Source organism: Acanthochromis polyacanthus, chromosome 18 (assembly GCF_021347895.1).
Source record: "Acanthochromis polyacanthus isolate Apoly-LR-REF ecotype Palm Island chromosome 18, KAUST_Apoly_ChrSc, whole genome shotgun sequence".
Lineage (NCBI taxonomy): Eukaryota > Metazoa > Chordata > Actinopteri > Pomacentridae > Acanthochromis > Acanthochromis polyacanthus.
In genome coordinates this window covers 3,872,857-3,890,708 of record NC_067130.1, presented here as the reverse complement: position 1 = coordinate 3,890,708, position 17,852 = coordinate 3,872,857, and the positions used below count along the sequence as shown (strand labels likewise).

At 39.7% G+C, this 17,852-nt stretch overlaps 1 protein-coding gene across 2 annotated transcripts in view; it reads left to right on the top strand.

Moving 5' to 3' along the window:
* The first annotated feature begins 319 nt into the window (after positions 1 to 319).
* The window catches only part of sfswap (splicing factor SWAP), a 64,283-nt gene continuing 46,750 nt past the window's right edge, over positions 320 to 17,852 (top strand). The window contains exons 1-7 of one of the 2 annotated variants that reach the window (XM_022208628.2): positions 320 to 695; positions 2,339 to 2,502; positions 5,102 to 5,233; positions 7,615 to 7,691; positions 13,709 to 13,934; positions 14,158 to 14,258; positions 16,311 to 16,449. In XM_022208628.2, the coding sequence (XP_022064320.2) occupies positions 499 to 695; positions 2,339 to 2,502; positions 5,102 to 5,233; positions 7,615 to 7,691; positions 13,709 to 13,934; positions 14,158 to 14,258; positions 16,311 to 16,449 (1,036 nt within the window). In that variant the 5' untranslated portion in view covers positions 320 to 498. Of the gene's footprint in view, positions 1,873 to 2,338; positions 2,503 to 5,101; positions 5,234 to 7,614; positions 7,692 to 13,708; positions 13,935 to 14,157; positions 14,259 to 16,310; positions 16,450 to 17,852 lie in introns of both variants that reach the window. The other variant, XM_022208629.2, reaches the window with a different exon arrangement.

Genomic DNA, 17,852 nt, shown 5'->3' with positions numbered 1-17,852 from the left:
ATCGTCGTTATGTCTTGACATTGACCCATTATTCACTGTAATGCGCCTGTTACCAGTCTATGGCTGTTACACATAACAGCCACACTAATTGGTTTACTTGATCACAGCTGTAGCAGTCAGATTGATTCATCGCGGCACATTCGACACAGACGAAAAATAATTATAATGGCGAGAATACATATCATATAAATAATTTATACATTCGAAAAAATATATGGTAGAAAATATAACGTGTATCTGTAAATTTTAATATTTCGTGTAACGGAAAGCTTTAATCGTGCAAAAGAAAATGCCGAAAGTGCTGATCCGATACAAAAGCCACATTTACTTTCTTCCCAACATGGCGCCTCTTGGCATGTAGAATATTGTTTTGGGAGAAACCTTCAAGGATTATTGTGATATTTGGACCACTTGCCAGCTATTTGGTGGTCAGAATACCTTCGCAGTACCGTCTTTACTGCTAATCTAAAGCTAATCCGGTTCATCGATCGTCAGGTGATGATGTTTCGTCGCGGAGCGGCAAAGAAAGACAACAAGCCGGTGAAGAAGGATGTCAGTGACAGCGATAAATACGCCGACCTCTTGGTGTTCGGTTATGCCTGCAAACTGTTCCGAGACGACGAACGGGCTCTTTACCACGATCATGGAAAACACCTTATCCCATGGATGGGGGACAAGAGCATCATGATTGATAGGTCGGTTGAACAAACGTAGACCGAAACATTATGCTAACCATCTATCCTGTCCCGTTAGCCTGTTTCAAAAAGAGACCACTTGGAGTTTGTCTTGCAGAAGCTTGGGATATATACCCGTAACTGACGACGAATGTTTTTTTTAATTTATTGCCTGCTAACATGTCTTTGGACGTCCTGAACTGACAGCAAATGGTATCTGAAGTTTCTGAAATAACATGCTAACATGCAAAAGCCTTCCAATCTTTGCTAACATTTAGGCCAAAACAGGCCAAACATCTGCCAGTTTATTATACACTAGCTGAAAGTACTGCAGGCTAATGCAACGACACTGATACAAATGCTGTAGCAATGTATTTAAAACTATTAATAACCTTAAGATATACATATCTACATAGTATAGCCACACCGAATATAGGATTTAGTATCTGTGTCAGAGCTGTTGCATTTGGGAAACATTAGTTTGAGCTAACTGTTTCTCCTAAACTGGCAATTGAGACATACACAAATTATTTCAGGACTGTTCAGGTTAGCTTTGAAATAGGCTTTGCATCTTGGCATGTTAGGAGAATTTGCTCCGGAAACTTTAACTCCAGACATATCTGAATAATATGGCTTTACAGTGATGTGTGACACAAAAGGTGTTTCATTCTTTCTGTCCTTTTTCAAACTGAAATTTGCATTAAATGTCAAGTGAACAAGTCACCAAGTGGCGTAGCATTTTATTACGCTTTGCTGATGTCCTCAAGGCCAGAGCAAATTCGAACCCAGACTAAAGTTACTGTAGTTAAGGTGATTCAAAAGATCACAACGCGCAAATCAGGTCGACGACCAAAGGTTAGGATGTGCTTTCTGCAAAATGGAGTAATATTTTCACCTCCTCACAGAAGCAAACGGACATATATACGTGCTAAATTACTCCGACCAATGCGTAGGAATCTGTCTGTTGAATCACCTTGATCTGCAGTGATCCAACTTATGTTTCATTTGTACACCTTTGTATGTGTGTCTTTATCACATAACCCAGTTTTTCCCCAGCAAGGTAGGCTAAGGGGTCCTTCCAAACCCCGAATGTCAACCACAGCACCCCATTTCTTTGTCTCCATGAAGAAACCAACAGAGAGATGGCGTAGAGGGACGAACCCTGGAAAATGTCGTCCATTTGGGTTCTTACGGATAGGTATTTATGTGCTCGGGTTTGTGTGAATGTAACTTTCTTTGCAGATGTAGAAGTAATGATGAGTGTTACAGGGGGGAATTGAACCCTGTAAGGTAAGAGGCGAGTTGCTTCGTTTGTCTTTCTTTCCTTTTTTTCGTTTTTTTTTTGGATGTAGGGTTGTTGGCTTGTAAGACTTGTCCAGGAAGCCAGTAGAAGCAGCAACCTTGCTAGGTATATTAGGAACACTTTCAAAAATTCAGCCCAAGGTCTTAATTATATCTTTATTGTGTTGTCAGTACTTTGAGAAGATTTCAGATTCTTTAATGTTTTGCAGTTAGACTCGCTCATCGCAGACTGACAGAGGTAGACCAGTTTTCATGTAGTGATTTGTGGGTTTTAGGCCCCACTGCCTTGGTAAGTAGGCCCATGTTTTGTCTAAAAAGCTTCGTCGACTTCCTTCCCTCTAATCCTTTTCTTCATTCAACAGATACGATGGGCGTGGTCACTTACATGACCTCTCAGAGTATGACAGCGGGTCATGGAATACATCCTACCAGCTGTCAGAGGAAGAGGCCAGGATTGAGGCGCTGTGCGATGAGGAGAGATACCTGGCTCTGCACACTGACCTGCTGGAAGAAGAGGCCAGACAAGGTTGGCATGATGCTAGCTTCGAATTCAGCAAAAATGGAAAACATTTTAAATGTAAAAAATAAATAAAAATACACTTGACACCCAAAATGTAAAGCAGGGTGATACTGAGGTAGTTCAGCCAAAAAGTCCCTCTTTTTTTGTCACATTACTGTTGGTTTCCCTTGTTTCTGAGCTAAAGAGCTGCCATTTCTATGAAAATCATTTTCAACTCGTGGAGGAAGCTTGCATCCAAGTCATCTTTCCAAAGGCCCCAAGCTGTTCTAAATACTGGGGAAAAAAAAGTGGTAACTCCGCATACTACAGATAGTTTACAACGTATATTTTTAAGCTGTCTGCTCTGTGTTCAACCAAAAAGTCACTCATTTTTGTCACAATACTGTGGTTTCATAATTGTGCTGAGGAGCTCGGAATTGTTAGTTTTTTCCAGGAAAATACAGTGAAGTCGATTAAATATTATGTTTTTCAGCTTAGATTTGATGAAGTTTTCCAACAAAATGACGTGCTATAAATGAGGAGTTCAAATACCCAGGCTGATTAAATGCCATTTTTTTGTCTGTTTTTAATAAGTTCCCATGCGTTTCTGGCCTGCTGGTAGATTCTGGGGTTCGAGGGTTAATGTCTGTGTGGCAAACCATAACAAAACACGGTCAGCATGGCAGAACAGAAGAAGTTACTGCTGATACTTGAGCTCCTTTCAAACATGGGACACATAATTTAGTGGCTTAACCAGTCTGTTAAAATGACAATATTCTGCCTTATTCACTCATGGTTTTCTTCAGACATACTGTACATGCAAAGAGAGACATTGTGTGATATTTGCCCTATGCATGAGGTTGGACAGTGCATCAAGGAGGAAACAAAAGACTAAACCTAAACTAATAAGAAGTTTATCAAACAGTCTAAATGCCTTGTCTTGACTTTTATAAAAGTCACCAGCGTTTTTATTCAGACTTGAAGTCCAAATGTTCAGATGCCTTCAGATGAATGGAAAGGAGTTTATGTCTGGATGGAGCTTTAGAGGCTTTCATTCATGTCTCATTAGACTAATTGGGTTTATCTAGCCCCTGTTTGACCTCATCAAGGATGTCTTTCTGTTTCACTGTTTAAATCTTCACCATCTTCATATTCAGTTGGTGTTTATATCCAGATAATTTGTAATCTTCTGCTTTAACACGTTTCTGAAGACTTCCACTGAGGATTAAACAATAAGCCTTTCTGTGCAGATTAAAAAGCAGGAACTTTAACACATGCTACATACTTTAATCTAGACTTCTTAACAAAATCGGATCAAGCTCAAGTCTTCAGAGGAGACAAACACACAATCTAAGGCATTCTCAGCTTTCTCTTTCTGAAAAGGACCTCCTTTGTTTCTGGCTAAAGAGCTGCCATTTCTATGAAATCACATTCAACTCATGGAGGAAGCTTGCATCTAAGTCATCTTACATTATAGTGAAACTAGCTGTTTTGATGACAAAGCGCCTTTCTGAAAGACAGATTTAATGACTGTAATTGAATTAATAAGCTACAGTTTTAAATGAAATATGGTGTCTTATCCCCAAACTGACAGAAGAGAATGAGTCAGCTAATAGTTTGTGTGACACACACTCACACACTCGCTACAGAAGGTTCGTCCCCCCAGGCTGGTTTGCCCTTGAATTTGGAGGCCTGACCCCATTCACTGAAGCTATTACCCATCTGTCCACTGCAGGGAATGTAGGAAAGCATGAGAAATATTGATAGTTTCAGTTGGAAGTTTGCCGTGGCTTTTTTTTCCCCCCTTAATAGTATGTCGTAGTGTTCTATGAATTTCAAAAGAAACGATTTGGTTGCTTCGACCAAGCATGTACATTTATTCAGAAATGTACATATAGACTGTCCAGCTCACCAAACGTGCTAGTACTACATGCTAATGCTAGCCGTTAATTGCTAAAATGCTTCACTACTTCAGCCAAGCTCACCACAGACCCAAAAATGTGGTTTTAGTCCAGTCACAAACAATTTTTGGATGTGTTAGTTTGCTTCTGTAAAAGCAATTTCAAGTTGTACTCTGCAAGCTTGACATAAACAGCTTCTGTAGCCACGTGCAATTTTCAAACTTGGATGAGAAATTAACAATTGGTAGCAGTTTTCTGGAATGAAAGAAGATTTGACCCAGGCTACCAATGCACAACATTGCTGTTTTGATATTTAAGAAGATGGGACCTTTTTCCTGCCTTTTCTTTGTTGCTTCTACCACAGACACATCAATGAATGGATTAGACAATCTCCTCCTGTAGCTTTTAGCCTTGCATTTTGGTTCACTGAGAAATTTTCTTTGTGAAAAGGAGCCAAACCAGACAAAAATGCAACAAGTTTAGCAACCACATTCACAGATTTGGACCAGAGCAATCAAACGTTTGGTTTGAATATGCCCTAAAAGTGTCAAAAAACCACTTGCTACCAGCTTGTGATGCTAACTGAGCATGCAATTGATACAGAATAGTGCACGTTTTCCAAGACGATGTCGAAATAGAAAATCTTGACCAAGTTGTGCTCTTGGAATACAAAATGATTCACATTTCACTCACCTTTTCTCTGTGTGTTTTCTCATCTTCTACAGAGGAGGAGTACAAACGTCTGAGTGAGGCTCTGGCTGATGAAGGCTCCTACAACGCAGTGGCCTTCAAGTACAGCGCTGACTACTACGACCCCTCCCAGCCCACTGAGGAGGAGGAAGCAAACAAGGAGCCTGGTGAGAAATCGTCGGATAATTAGTCACGTAGTTGATTGGTACACGGTGTTGGAAGAATGGGGCAAAGCCAGGAAATAAAAAAAACACAGCTTTATTATTAGCTGACACTGCAAAGCACAGGAATTTGCAGAATGGTGTTTTCTGAAGTCATCAAAGTCTCTCTTTTTTCCTGTTCCCCCACTATGGCTCTAATGTGCTTCCAGTGGGTGACCAAACACCCCTGTAGTCTTTCAGTTATTCAAAAATAATCACACCGCAGTGTGCATACAAATTTTCTGCATAAAAATCTGGGATCTTTGATATAGCCTTTGTGTCCAAAACATGTTGTTTGTGGTGGGCTCTGTGCCAGATCTATGGTTCTAGCAGCTAGATTTAACGTTTGTATTTCTAGCTGCCGCAGCCTGCAGTGAAGAAGACTGTAGCTCTTTCTTTTTAAAATGATTCTAATCCATCCAAACAACCATCTGCAGATGCACATCTTTGAGGGGGGCGGCTGAAGTTGAATTTGTGCCTGCGAAGCACACGTCAAAATATTGTACAACATTATCCCCTCGATTAGCAGCCTGTCACTGCATTTGTCAGTGTGTTTCTCCATCTATAGCTCGTTGATTCAGTGCGTTTTCTGCTTCTTTATCCAAACTTTCATATAAAATTAATTCCAACATGAACCCTAAAATACAATCTTAACCTGTGGACGTGACTGTCCACAAAAGTCCTCACTCTCATGGTGTAAAAGTCAATAGTTTGCACACTGCAAATTTAAATATTTGATGTAGAAATTGCTGGAAGCACATCCTGACACTTCAGCTGACTTGATGCCTCTCAGTCTCTCTGAGAAGTTTGCAAAGCTGACACCAGGGTATTAATATGTCTGCTAAAGCTCCCTGTAATAGTGGAATTTGCCTTTTAGGAACAAATCGATAACATTCATAAGTCCTGTTTGTCAGTTTTGATCTGCTTTCTTAAACATGACAAATATGTCTTTCTGTTCGCCTCCCTCTAAAACCTCACATCAGCTGTTACGCAGTCATTTCATAGTAATGCATTTCATATTCTGTCAAAATAAAGAACCTAATTTGAATATTCTGTCAGCTGAATTTATGTCGATCAGTTTACTTTGCCTTCACCAACTTTCTATACTGTAAGAAGATTGGTTCCTTTCTGAGATGCTGAATCAATGTGTGGCCGTACTGTAGTTTGGAATAAAGGTGGGTTTTGTTGAAATGTATAATTAACAATGGGGTATATTTAAAGTGCCGCTTAGAAATTAGCTGCATTATCCACATTCAAGTTAGTCAGCCATGATAATAATCCTGTCATACAACTTAACCAATGGTTCAGAGGCTGTCTTCAGTGTTTTGTTCTCAGAGTTGTGGCAGTGTTTGGAGGGTTTTTATTATGTATCTTCACTAAATTGGAGCCTAAAAGGCAGTGAAACACACTATATGGTTTTTATTTCTTGCCAAAAGTTGATTTTTAAATTGCATTCGTGGCACACTTTCCACTTCAAGCCAAGTGAAATCCATCTGCCTGACAGATTGAGTGTTTTTTTTTTTTTCCCGTCCATGGATGTTTTGTATTAAATTGAAGGGTTCCTTTTATCACTCTGCAAACTCCCCAGAGGACCACATAAAAAATTTAAGATCATTTCCACCTGACCTGTATGTTGTTCTCAGGATGAAGGTAAAGGCTGGAAAGGTATTTTACTTTGATATATTTGTGTAGTGGGGAAAATAGTGGAAGGCATGTGCTTCACCCTTTTTATTATCCCCCGCCGGCTGTAGCCACGGAGGGGGGTATTGGTGTGGGCACGTCCGTATGTCCGTCCGTCCATCCGTATGTACGTGCGTCTGCATTTCGTTTCCGGAGCATATCTCTGAAACTACTTGAGGGATTTCATTCATATTGCACCCAGGCCATCTCTATATAGTATAGATGTGCCTTTTGGGGTGTATGACCTTGACCTGATTTTCAAGGTCATAGTGAGGCACTCCAAATATTTTTGGGTTTCCGGATCATATCTTACAAACTACTTGAGGGATTTCATTCATATTGCGCACACTAAGCCTGTTGGTAGTGTAGATGTGCTTTTTTTGGTGCATGACCTTGACCTGACTGTTTTTTTTAAATTTTTATTGTAGTGAAGATGTATCATTTTGTAGGTGTATCGTCCAGTATATATTATTATTTCTTGCACTTAGAGGTACTATATATAAGGCGGGGGATGTTTTAAGCAGAGCGTGTTTATTTTCAAATGTTTCAAGATTCTGAATTAATCTTAGTTTCGCCGCTCAACTGGGTAGATATCCAGTCGGGCTTATTATTTTTCTGTTACAAAAATTAACAAGACTTGATATTATTCTTTTTGTTCACACGCACAGAAGAGGCCGAGCCTGAAGAGAGCGAAGAACCGTTTGTTGCTCCCGCTGGGCTTACTATCCCTCCTGATGTGGAACTGGTGAGTGTTAGATATGCTGCTGCCTTACGACGGTCGCTACCCTACTGCGCTCACATATACAGCATGTGTTTAGATGTTATGCAGTAAGCCACATCAGAAGGAAGCGGATTCTGAAGTCTGTATGCAGTAGTGCACAAATCCATGGTTTGGAATGAACCTCTGTTTTGGAGTCTGATACATTTTCAGTACAACAGACAGATAGAAATGCATAAATCTGCATTTAGCTGCAAAGCAAAACCCTAAAAGTGTCGAATGAAGCACTCAAATGCTGACACATTAGCAGTCGGAAAAGACATCTGTACAGTGTCAAGTATAAAAAAGGAAAAAATGTAATTTCAGAAAACATATTCATAATTCATTTAAATTAGGCATTATTAAAACCAACTGAGCAGCTTCAGACAACCGTTGCTTCACTGTCAAAACTTTCTGGGTTTAACCTGTGCTCTGTAATTTTCATTCAAACTGTGATTGTTTTATGAACAGATTTCTAACAGTAATTGTTTGGATCAACAAACAACCAAACCAATGTTGTGTCAAATTGTGCAAAATGCGGCTTTAGCTCAAAAATGCCAGAAACTAGTGAAAAATTACAGTTGTCCAAAGCCTAAATGTTTATTTTACAATCGTAAAAGAACAGATAAACCTGGACGCAGACACATTTTTAGTGCTGTCTTATGCACAGAAACTTTATCACTCATTGAAATCGTTGCTGACAGATTTTCTTTTGGTTTGCTAAATGATTACTTCGCTCAGTGATTAATGAATAAGTATGTGTCTTTTATTGAAAACACATAACTGTAAAGTAATAGACTGCTCAGGGTTACTCTGTGAATTTATGTCCAGCAAAGGAGGTAAGATCAGGACATTTAATTATTTGATAACTACTCAATAGTAATAGAAGCATTTGCAGTTTGAAATCAGACATTTGCTTCTTTTAAGTGGACGGTTTATTTCATAAAGGTTTGTACATTTTCTGATTGTATAACTAACCTCTGCTGCAAAATGACATTTCTTGTATGTGAAAATATACCTATGTTCCTATGGATATTGGTGCCTGCAGCTGAAACACTCATGACTTCCAATAGCTGCCACTTTGTGTGCATGAAAAGAAAGATAAGCCTTGAAGCTGCCGTTAAATGTTACCATAGACTATATACAGAACTTAATTAATATGGATTTTTTTTCCTAGTTACTGCTTTTCAACATTGACTCATAGTCAATATTATCTGACTAACTGATAATAAAAACATCCATCCGTCCATCCTCTATACACCGCTTTATCCTCACTAGGGTCATGGGGGGTGCTGGAGTCTATCCCAGCTGACTCGGGTGAAGGCAGGGGACACCCTGGACAGGTCACCAGTCTGTCACAGGGCTACATATACAGACACACAATCACACTCACATTCACACCTAGGGGCAATTTAGAGTAACCAATTAACCTCAGCATGTTTTTGGACTGTGGGAGGAAGCCGGAGTACCCGGAGAAAACCCATGCATGCACAGGGAGAACATGCAAACTCCATGCAGAAAGATCCCAGGCTCCCAGGATCCCTAATAATAACATGCGTATTGTTAATTAGTTAAAAACTAAATCGTAAAATTAGTGGTTGCCTACCTATTTACCCCCTTCAAGTCAGTATTTTGTAGACAAACTTTGGTCACAGTTGCAGCATTGAGTCTGTGAATAAGTCTCAGTCAGCCGTGCACATCTGGACACTGCAGTTACACCCCATTCTTTTTTGCAAAACTGCTGAAGCTTTGTCAGGTTGCTCAGGGATTCTGAGTCCTTTGCAAGTCTATCCACAAATTTTCAGTCTGATCGAGGTCTGGGTTGTAACTCCAGAGCATTCCCCTTGTTCTCTTTCATTTATTTCTGTGTAACTTTTCTTGTATGCTTCGGGTCATTTTCTTGCAGGAAAACTAATCATCGTTCAAGTCCCAGTTCTCTTACAGACTGCTTCAGTTTGTCCTCTGGAATTTCCTGATACTTTGCTGCATTCATTTTACCCTCTACCTTTACAAGCCTTCCGATAAGCATCACCACACCATGATGCTGCCACCACCATGCTTAATGGTGGGGGTTGTGTGTTTGGGATGAGATGCAGCGTACTGTGTCATCAAACACCTTCTCATCTGAGGGTCAAAAACTTTCGTCTCATCAGACCAGAGAGTCTCCTGCATTTCTTCCGGTGAACTCTAGACTCTAGTTGAGATTTAAGATGAGCATTTTTCTAACAGGTGGCTTTTTCTTTGCTACTCTCCCATAAAGCTTTGACTGGTGAAGAACCCAGACAGCAGTTTCTGTATGCGCAGTCTCTCCCATCTCACCCACTGAAGCTCCTTCAGACATGGGTGTCTTTGTGGCCTCCTTCACAAGTTCTTTCTTGTACAATTGCGCAATTTTTGATGACGGCCTGCTCTTGGCAGATTTACCCATGTGCCATATTCCTTCCACTCCAGGGAATATTGTAGTGGTGCAACGGATCATCGTTGATCCGTGATCCGTTGCACCACTAGAATACTGAGTGACTTTGAAATTTACTTGTATTCATTCCCTGATTTGAAATTTTTAATTTCCTTTTCAAGGGGTTGCATGTTGTGTTCTTTTGTATTTGTGGTGTCGTTAAAGCCCAGGCGTAAACTAACCGTGACGTCACCCGTTGGTTTCAACGCCGAGAAAATGAAGCCCGGATTTTGCTACTTCCTGGTTGCAGTTTTGGGTTTTTTGGAGCCAGTGACGTAAAAAGCGTCATCAAACAGACTGGACCGGAGAGCAACTAGGGGCAGGATTGGCTGAGGACTCTCTTATCCCGCCCACATTTTACCGCAGAGGCTTCTGTTGCTGTCTATCAAGTATAGCCACGCCCCCTGGCTCCACCAACTTTAACGATTTATTTAAAATTCAGCATTGATTTATTTTAAGATCAGCCACCTGATCTCTCATTTTGACCATGAAAACTAACGGGGAAAAAATCCTGAGCTGTAGAAAATCAGTCTATCAAATTTTATTTTCTCCAAAAATGAATTGGGGTCTATGGAGAAAAAGCTTTTTGGAGCCAACCCTAGCGGACGGCGTGATATTGCAAGTTTTTGACACTTCCGGGTTGGCTTCAATTCTGGAGCCAGATGCTACGTCCACTATATATACAGTCTACGTTAAAGCCAGGAGTGCTGATTCACTAATGATGGGACCTTCCAGATACAGGTGTCTTTATGCTACAATGACTTGACACATTCACTGCACTCAGGTGATCATCATTTCACTAATAGTGTGAATTCCAGCACCGACTGGCTGCACCTGTGTTGAATTAAGTGTGTAGTTACTTATTTTACATTTAGTTTTTTCACTTAATTGAAATTACGGTTTAGAAATCTGGTTTCAATTCAACGTGAGAGAACATTCTTGTCAAAGAAGCCATATTATATTGATCAAGGTTCAGTGTTGGAAAGCAGTAAAAGGGAAAAACTTTCAAGTTGTGTATAGAACAGCCAACACACCCTTGTGTGCGTACATACAGTTCAACACACAGCTGCAGTACATAATCTGCATATATTATAGTCTCTGTTTCCTCAATTTTCTCTGAAGTGTATTTCTTATTAGGGATAATACTGTCTAGTTTTGTTGTGGCCAGTCCCAGTCCCAGTCTTTAATACAGGCTGTCTCAGACGCTGTGTCCGACATAATACCTAAATGTTGAATAAATATGTGTCTGACAATAACAGCTGTAGCCTAAATTTGAAAGTCATTATTTTTCATAAGCTTCTTATTGAAAATATTCAAGACCTTGGTTCAAAATTATGAGGCTGGTAAGTCTGAATTATTGATATGATATGAAAGAACGGCTTCATTAAAGCCAATACTAATCCATTAATGTGCGTATGCCCGGACCGGTCCTGATACCTATCTGTAGAACAGACTCAGGCCATCTTCATTTGTCATTATTAATTTTTAAAGCTTATTGGATTTTCCTGCATCAGGAGAGAGCAGGGAAATACTTCTGTCTGAGGTCCTTGCAAGATTCTAACTATTGTAGACCATCAAATTACTAAGAAGCAAATATTTACGAGTGAAATGTGGTCTCTAGTGCTGTAGCAGCTTAATAGCAATAATATTTTTATTCAAGTAAGACTGTGGAAATGGAATTTTAATATGCCGTAGGTAGTCTGTGGTGATGTGCAACAGAGATCTCAAATCAGATTGGAACTTATGAGATGATTCAGGTGATTTTTCTGTACATAAATATAATGTAAATTGTACCTCATACTTTCAATGTGCTGATATTTTTATGGGTATTCTTCCAGCAGCACTGAGTCATGCATTTAGGAGAGGATTTCAGTTTTTCTTTTTTAATAAATTTGCAAAAATTTCTACATTTCTGTTTTTTTCTGTCAAGATGGAGTGCTGAGTGTACATTAATGAGAAATAAAATGAACTTTTTTGATTTTGGCAAATGGCTGCAATGACACAGAGAGTGAAAAATTTCAAGGGGTCTGAATACTTTCCATACTGACTGTATGGGTATTCTTCCAGCAGCACTGAGTTATGCATTTAGGAGAGGATGCTTTGCTTGCATACATCACAAACATAAAATAAGTATTTCACTCTTTCCTCCCCTAATTTTAAAGTTCCTAAATGGAAGTAAGAAGGGCTCTTGTATATCAGAAAGTCTTTGGCAGCTTAAAACGTGATAATGGTCAGTTGTTGCTGGTCACTGGCATCTTTTTTTTTTTAGCCAAGCTAGTATTTATTATGACTTTCATGGTGATGAGATGTGTGTGTTCTGCTGAAGACTGCTGCACTTCTCTGCACTCTCTAGGTAATGATAATGATTAATCATTGAAAGCACACAAGTCGAACAATAATGAATGAATAATGGACCGTTCCGTGTTCCACTGATTTCCACCCCATTCAGAATTAATGCCATCACGATGAGAATAAGAGTGCTCGGCATGAAACCCCTTTCGAGACAAAATGGCTTGTGTCCTTGGCATGAATAAGCCGTTCATACTGTGCATTGCATCTTAATGTTGGCTCTGTCTCATCTGTGGAACCGATGCTCATGCTTCACCTGTTTTAGCTTGAGCTTCAAAAGCATTTCAACAGGAAACATTTTCTGTTTTGCAAATGTAAAAACAAGTGTATTTTCATAGACCGAGGCTGTCAAACTCACTGTAGTTCAGGGGCCAAATTAAGCTTCAGTGGGCCAGACCAGTGAACTCAACAGTGTCCAAAATTTTCCTTTGTTTTAGTACAAAAAAGTATGTTCTCAAAATGTTCACATTTAAGGAATTATCGTTTTAGAAAACATTATGAACAACCTGAAATTTCTTAAGATAATTAAGTACAGTTTTACTAATATTAAAAAATGACAGAAAAAGGAACAAAATGACAAATAGAAAAAAACACAAGCAAGACAAAATGGAAACACGACAAAAACATGAGACAAATGTCAAAAGTCAGACAAAAAATTACAAAAATGATACACAACTAACAAAAGTAGGGCAAATGGTACGAAAGTAAAAGTTAGACAAAACAGTGAAAGTGACAAAATAATGAGACTAATGACACAAGTGAGACAAAAAAAAACACAACAACAAAAACAGTGCACAAAACAATGAATACAGCAAACAGGAATTCACAAAAATAAGACAAAACACACAAGTGAGACAAAAAGGAAACGCACAACGACAAAAAGATGAGACAAACGACAGGAGTCGGACAAAAACAAGACACAACATAAATAATCTAGTATTTTACTTTATGATCAAAACAACTTGTCATGTTCTAGAAATTACTTTAAATTTATAGTTTTGCAATCTGTAGTTATTGTCATCTCTGTAATTTTTACACTTTGAGGGCCGAAACAGACCTTCTGGAGGGCCGATTTTGGCCCATGGGCTGCATGTTGGACACCCCAGTAATAGACTAAGAAAACAATTGTACAGTCAGTGTCTGCTTTAAATATGAACAATTTAATATATCTGTGTCCATTTCTCGTCTTTGCTTTTTGTAGCCGGCGACCATCAAGACCCACAACATCATCGAGAGGACGGCCAACTTCGTGTGTCAGCAGGGGGCTCAGTTTGAGATCGTGCTGAAAGCTAAGCAGGCCGGCAACTCCCAGTTTGACTTTCTCCGTTTCGACCATTACCTGAACCCTTATTACAAACACATCCTGCGGGCCATGAAGGAAGGTCGATACAAGCTCGCCTCCACCAGCAAGCAGGAGCAGTCTCAGGGTGAGTTAGAGCGAGCGTTCAATGATTCCACAGCTGCTCTGCATTAATGTAGACATAAAATCTGCAGAATCAAGATGTGCCATGTACTGTGTCGGATGCTTCTGTATTTCACGGACAAACAGCACAGGATAACATTGTAACAAATTAACTGCTGGCATCAGTTGTAATGGCAACACTTTTGTACATACAAATGTGGCATTTTCTTTTTGATCTTTTGTCGTAGAATCTCAGTCTGATGATTCCGACGACGATGGAGACGGCAGCTACCTCCATCCCAGCCTTTTTGCCCCTAAAAAGAGCTCTCGCCTGGAGGAGCTGGTGAAGGTAGTATTAACAGATTGTATTACAGTCCTGTTTACATGCATGTTTCTGCTGGTCCAAAGGAACACAAACGGCTTCTGTAACTTGAGAAGAACCCGATCTAATCCTTAAAGATATATGTGATATTTCTGCATTTAAATGTCTAAAAACAACAAGACCAAGTGGTATCACAGTGTTTTTACCTCTTGTAGTGGGAGAAAACACCAGAAAGCTAGCTACATTTCTTACTCCGTTGTTTTCATTGCTCACATGATGGATGATGGTTGTTTTAGTACGATTGTTGTGACCACCAACAACAGCGCTGGATATCCAGCGATTAAAATCCACAGTAATTTTGATTATAATAGCTAACAGGGATGGGTGTTATTAGGATGTTAACAGTACTACTACTCATACAGATACTGCTCTTTCATCTGGTATTTAACGGAAACAGAATTAACATTACTTCATTCTGTCTTTTTGTTTTTGAAGTGTCCTTTCTTTCACTTGTCGCTTGTAAATAATTCTAGACAGGACTTTCTCTTTGAGAATATTTTTACTGCACTGTATTCATAGTGTTGCTTCAGAAATGTGGCTATTCTTAAACCGGATATATGGTTCGAGAAAGGACGAAAGTTCCGCAAGACATGTTTGCCTGGAGCCCCCAAATCAACAAATCTCCCCTGGCTCTGAGCAAAGTTTCTCTAACCATTACAGATTTAACAGATGAGCACGCTCATCGCTAAACAATCAGCTGGCTAATGGTTACTTGTAATCATTAACCCGTGTTGGTATAATTTATTCAATAGATTGTGTGGGCTCCAGGCTGTTTGCATACAGAACATTCCCAGATTAACAAGAGATGAACTATGAGCTGTCTAATTGTCCATTTCTCTGCCTGTTTTTTGCCGGATGTTTCGACAGACTGATTGTGTTGCTGGTCTTACATGCAGAAGACCTGTAGGTCACGTGGCAAAGAGCATTGTCCAAACAGACTGCAGTAAAACGTATATACACATTGTCATAGTCGCCAAGAGCAGCATCTGTCCGTCTTTCTTTCTTTCTGTCTAGCCCCGCCCCTCACACATCTGGATTCGGAATGGCGAAAATGTATTTTAGACGAAATGAAAACTCAGTCGATGAGATAAAATTTGCACGATGATGTTTCTGTAGCAGCAATAAATAGGAAATCTATTTTCTTAATTTCTCCAGTACCGACAGCAGAACTGGTCTTTATGGAGCTTATTGATCCTCCAGTATTCAATAATTTAATCCAGGAGCCTGTTTAGTTCTGAGATTCAGTACCCATCCCAAGTAGCTGTGGAGGTAGTCAGCTCATGTTGGTAAATTACCAATTACTGTTTAATAAGCTCATGTTATTTGCAGCAGTGGCATGATGTGAATGACCAGTCATGATGTAAATACTGCTTCACATTACCTATTTCTGCCTGAGTCATGTCGGACTGATTTTGAAACTGGTTTAATATATCCTTTTAATTCTAATACTGTGTAGATATGCTGTAATTTGAGCCTGTAGATGCCCACTGTCTGCCATCTGAAATTATTTTTACATCTCTTTAGTGCAGTCTTGTGATACACAACGGTTCTGTTCTGTTCCCCTGGCTTTATGTTGCAGCTTTTCGTTCCTGCTTTCGTGCGGCCTGTCAGGACAGTCATTAGCCTCTGAGCCGCCACAATGGAAGCATGTCTCTAAAGAAAAATAACGACCTCCTTCTAGTGAGAGGCGTTTTTGTCTGCCATCAAGAGAAATTTCCTCTCCTGTCGTGTTTTATGGGGTTAACTCTTCAGTTCTGCAGCACTGAGGATTGTACACATTTCCTGCAGAGCAATGCTTCAGTATTACACAGTTTTCAAATGAAAACTAATACTGATTTCATGCTTTCTGACTTTAGAGCGCTTTGAATATTCGGTATATGCACTTACTATTACACTAAAATGCCTTGTCTCTTCTAATTCACCAACAGTGTGATCTCAGTTGCTTAAGCGTCGCTTTACAAATACTCCCCTAATTGTGTGATGTATTATTTTCACCAAACTGGCCTTGTTCTTTTGCAGCCGCTTAAGGTAATGGACCCAGATCATCCTCTGGCAGCTCTTGTACGAAAAGCCCAACAGGAAAGAAATGGCACCGCAACGGTAGCAGCCAAGCCAGAGGAAGCTCCGGCCAGTGCACCAGCGCAATACTCTGCCGACCGTGAGTGTAGATTTTATTTTATTTTTGGAGGGAGAAAAACACAACGCACCTGACACATGTTGGGCCAGTTTCTGTGCTTCCATCTGTACTTTTCATTTTGAGTTTAACTTTTGCTATGCTTGCTTTACTCCAGAGTTTTAGAACCCCTAAAACTGAAACCTTTGGACACACTGCAGACTTGTTTTCTCTTTAAAACTTAGACTTTTGGAAACTAACACACAGATGGCCATGTTCACTTTCTGGTTTGGCCTTCCTGATTCATTACACTGTTACTACATGACCCTTCTCAGGAAGAAAACTAAGACACAAGCCTTGACTGGTGGTTAATTTACTGTAATACTGATAATAGATTAGGCTGCAGGAGTTGTTTATCGTGTTGTCTGTGCTAGTAGCTGCTATGCAGTTCAAGAAATCTCTCATCTTACTTAATGCTTTTCTTCTTCTGGAGTATTTTCTGCAACTAGGTAACCAATTTAGAGTGGATTTAACCATAAACAGGCTGTTATTTGAGCACAAAAATGCTTTGATTTGTTAAAGATATTCAAAGCCTGCCTCTTTTGTCGTACAGGTATTAAACTATTTATTGCTCAGAGCGTTCTACTACTTATAACTGTCAACACAATTCCTCACTGCGGATGCTGACCACAGTCCATAATTAATGTGAAGGGACTTTCAGTGCCTTAGCAGATGAGTAATATTGAGTTTAGAGATTCTCCAGGGCAGCCCACAAGTCCTGAAAAACAGAAGGCCTGACCTCAACCAGCGCAAAGATCGATCCACACACATCCTGGGTACCGAGTCAGGTCAGAAATTTCATTCAGGCCTGGCAGAGCCGAACACAGGTTTGGTAACTTGAGCTACAAATACTGCAGTGCTGGTATGGGGATCAGAGCAAAACACATTACAGAGTAGATTCATTATGCTAGAAATGTAACATTAAAGTGACAGCTTAGAGTTCTTCTCGGTTTTGTGTGTCTGAAATGGTAACTCATCAGTAGTGATTCTAATTCATGGGGATTAGACCAGGGTCCTTTAAAACACTGAAGTGTACCCAATGTAGTCCCTCTCGAGAGTCACACTCTTACAAGTTCTGACAAATGCCCACATTAAATGAAATGAATGTATCAGAATATACATGAGGCTTGACTCATACAAGGCCCTGAAATAGTAATAAATGCTTTCAACATAAAAAGTTGAAAGTGTAGCATAAAATGTTAAAATCTCCAAGTCGCTTTTTTGCGGAACATTGGATAAAGAGGGAAATCAAACCATAGAGTTTTCTTGTGTTATTGGTGAAGTACAACAAAATGAAACCACACATGTGCTCGTCTTCTTCTGTTGTTTATTAATCAAAGCTGCGATCTTTGGCCTCCAGCCGCCCCGTGTCCCAAGCAGAATTTATC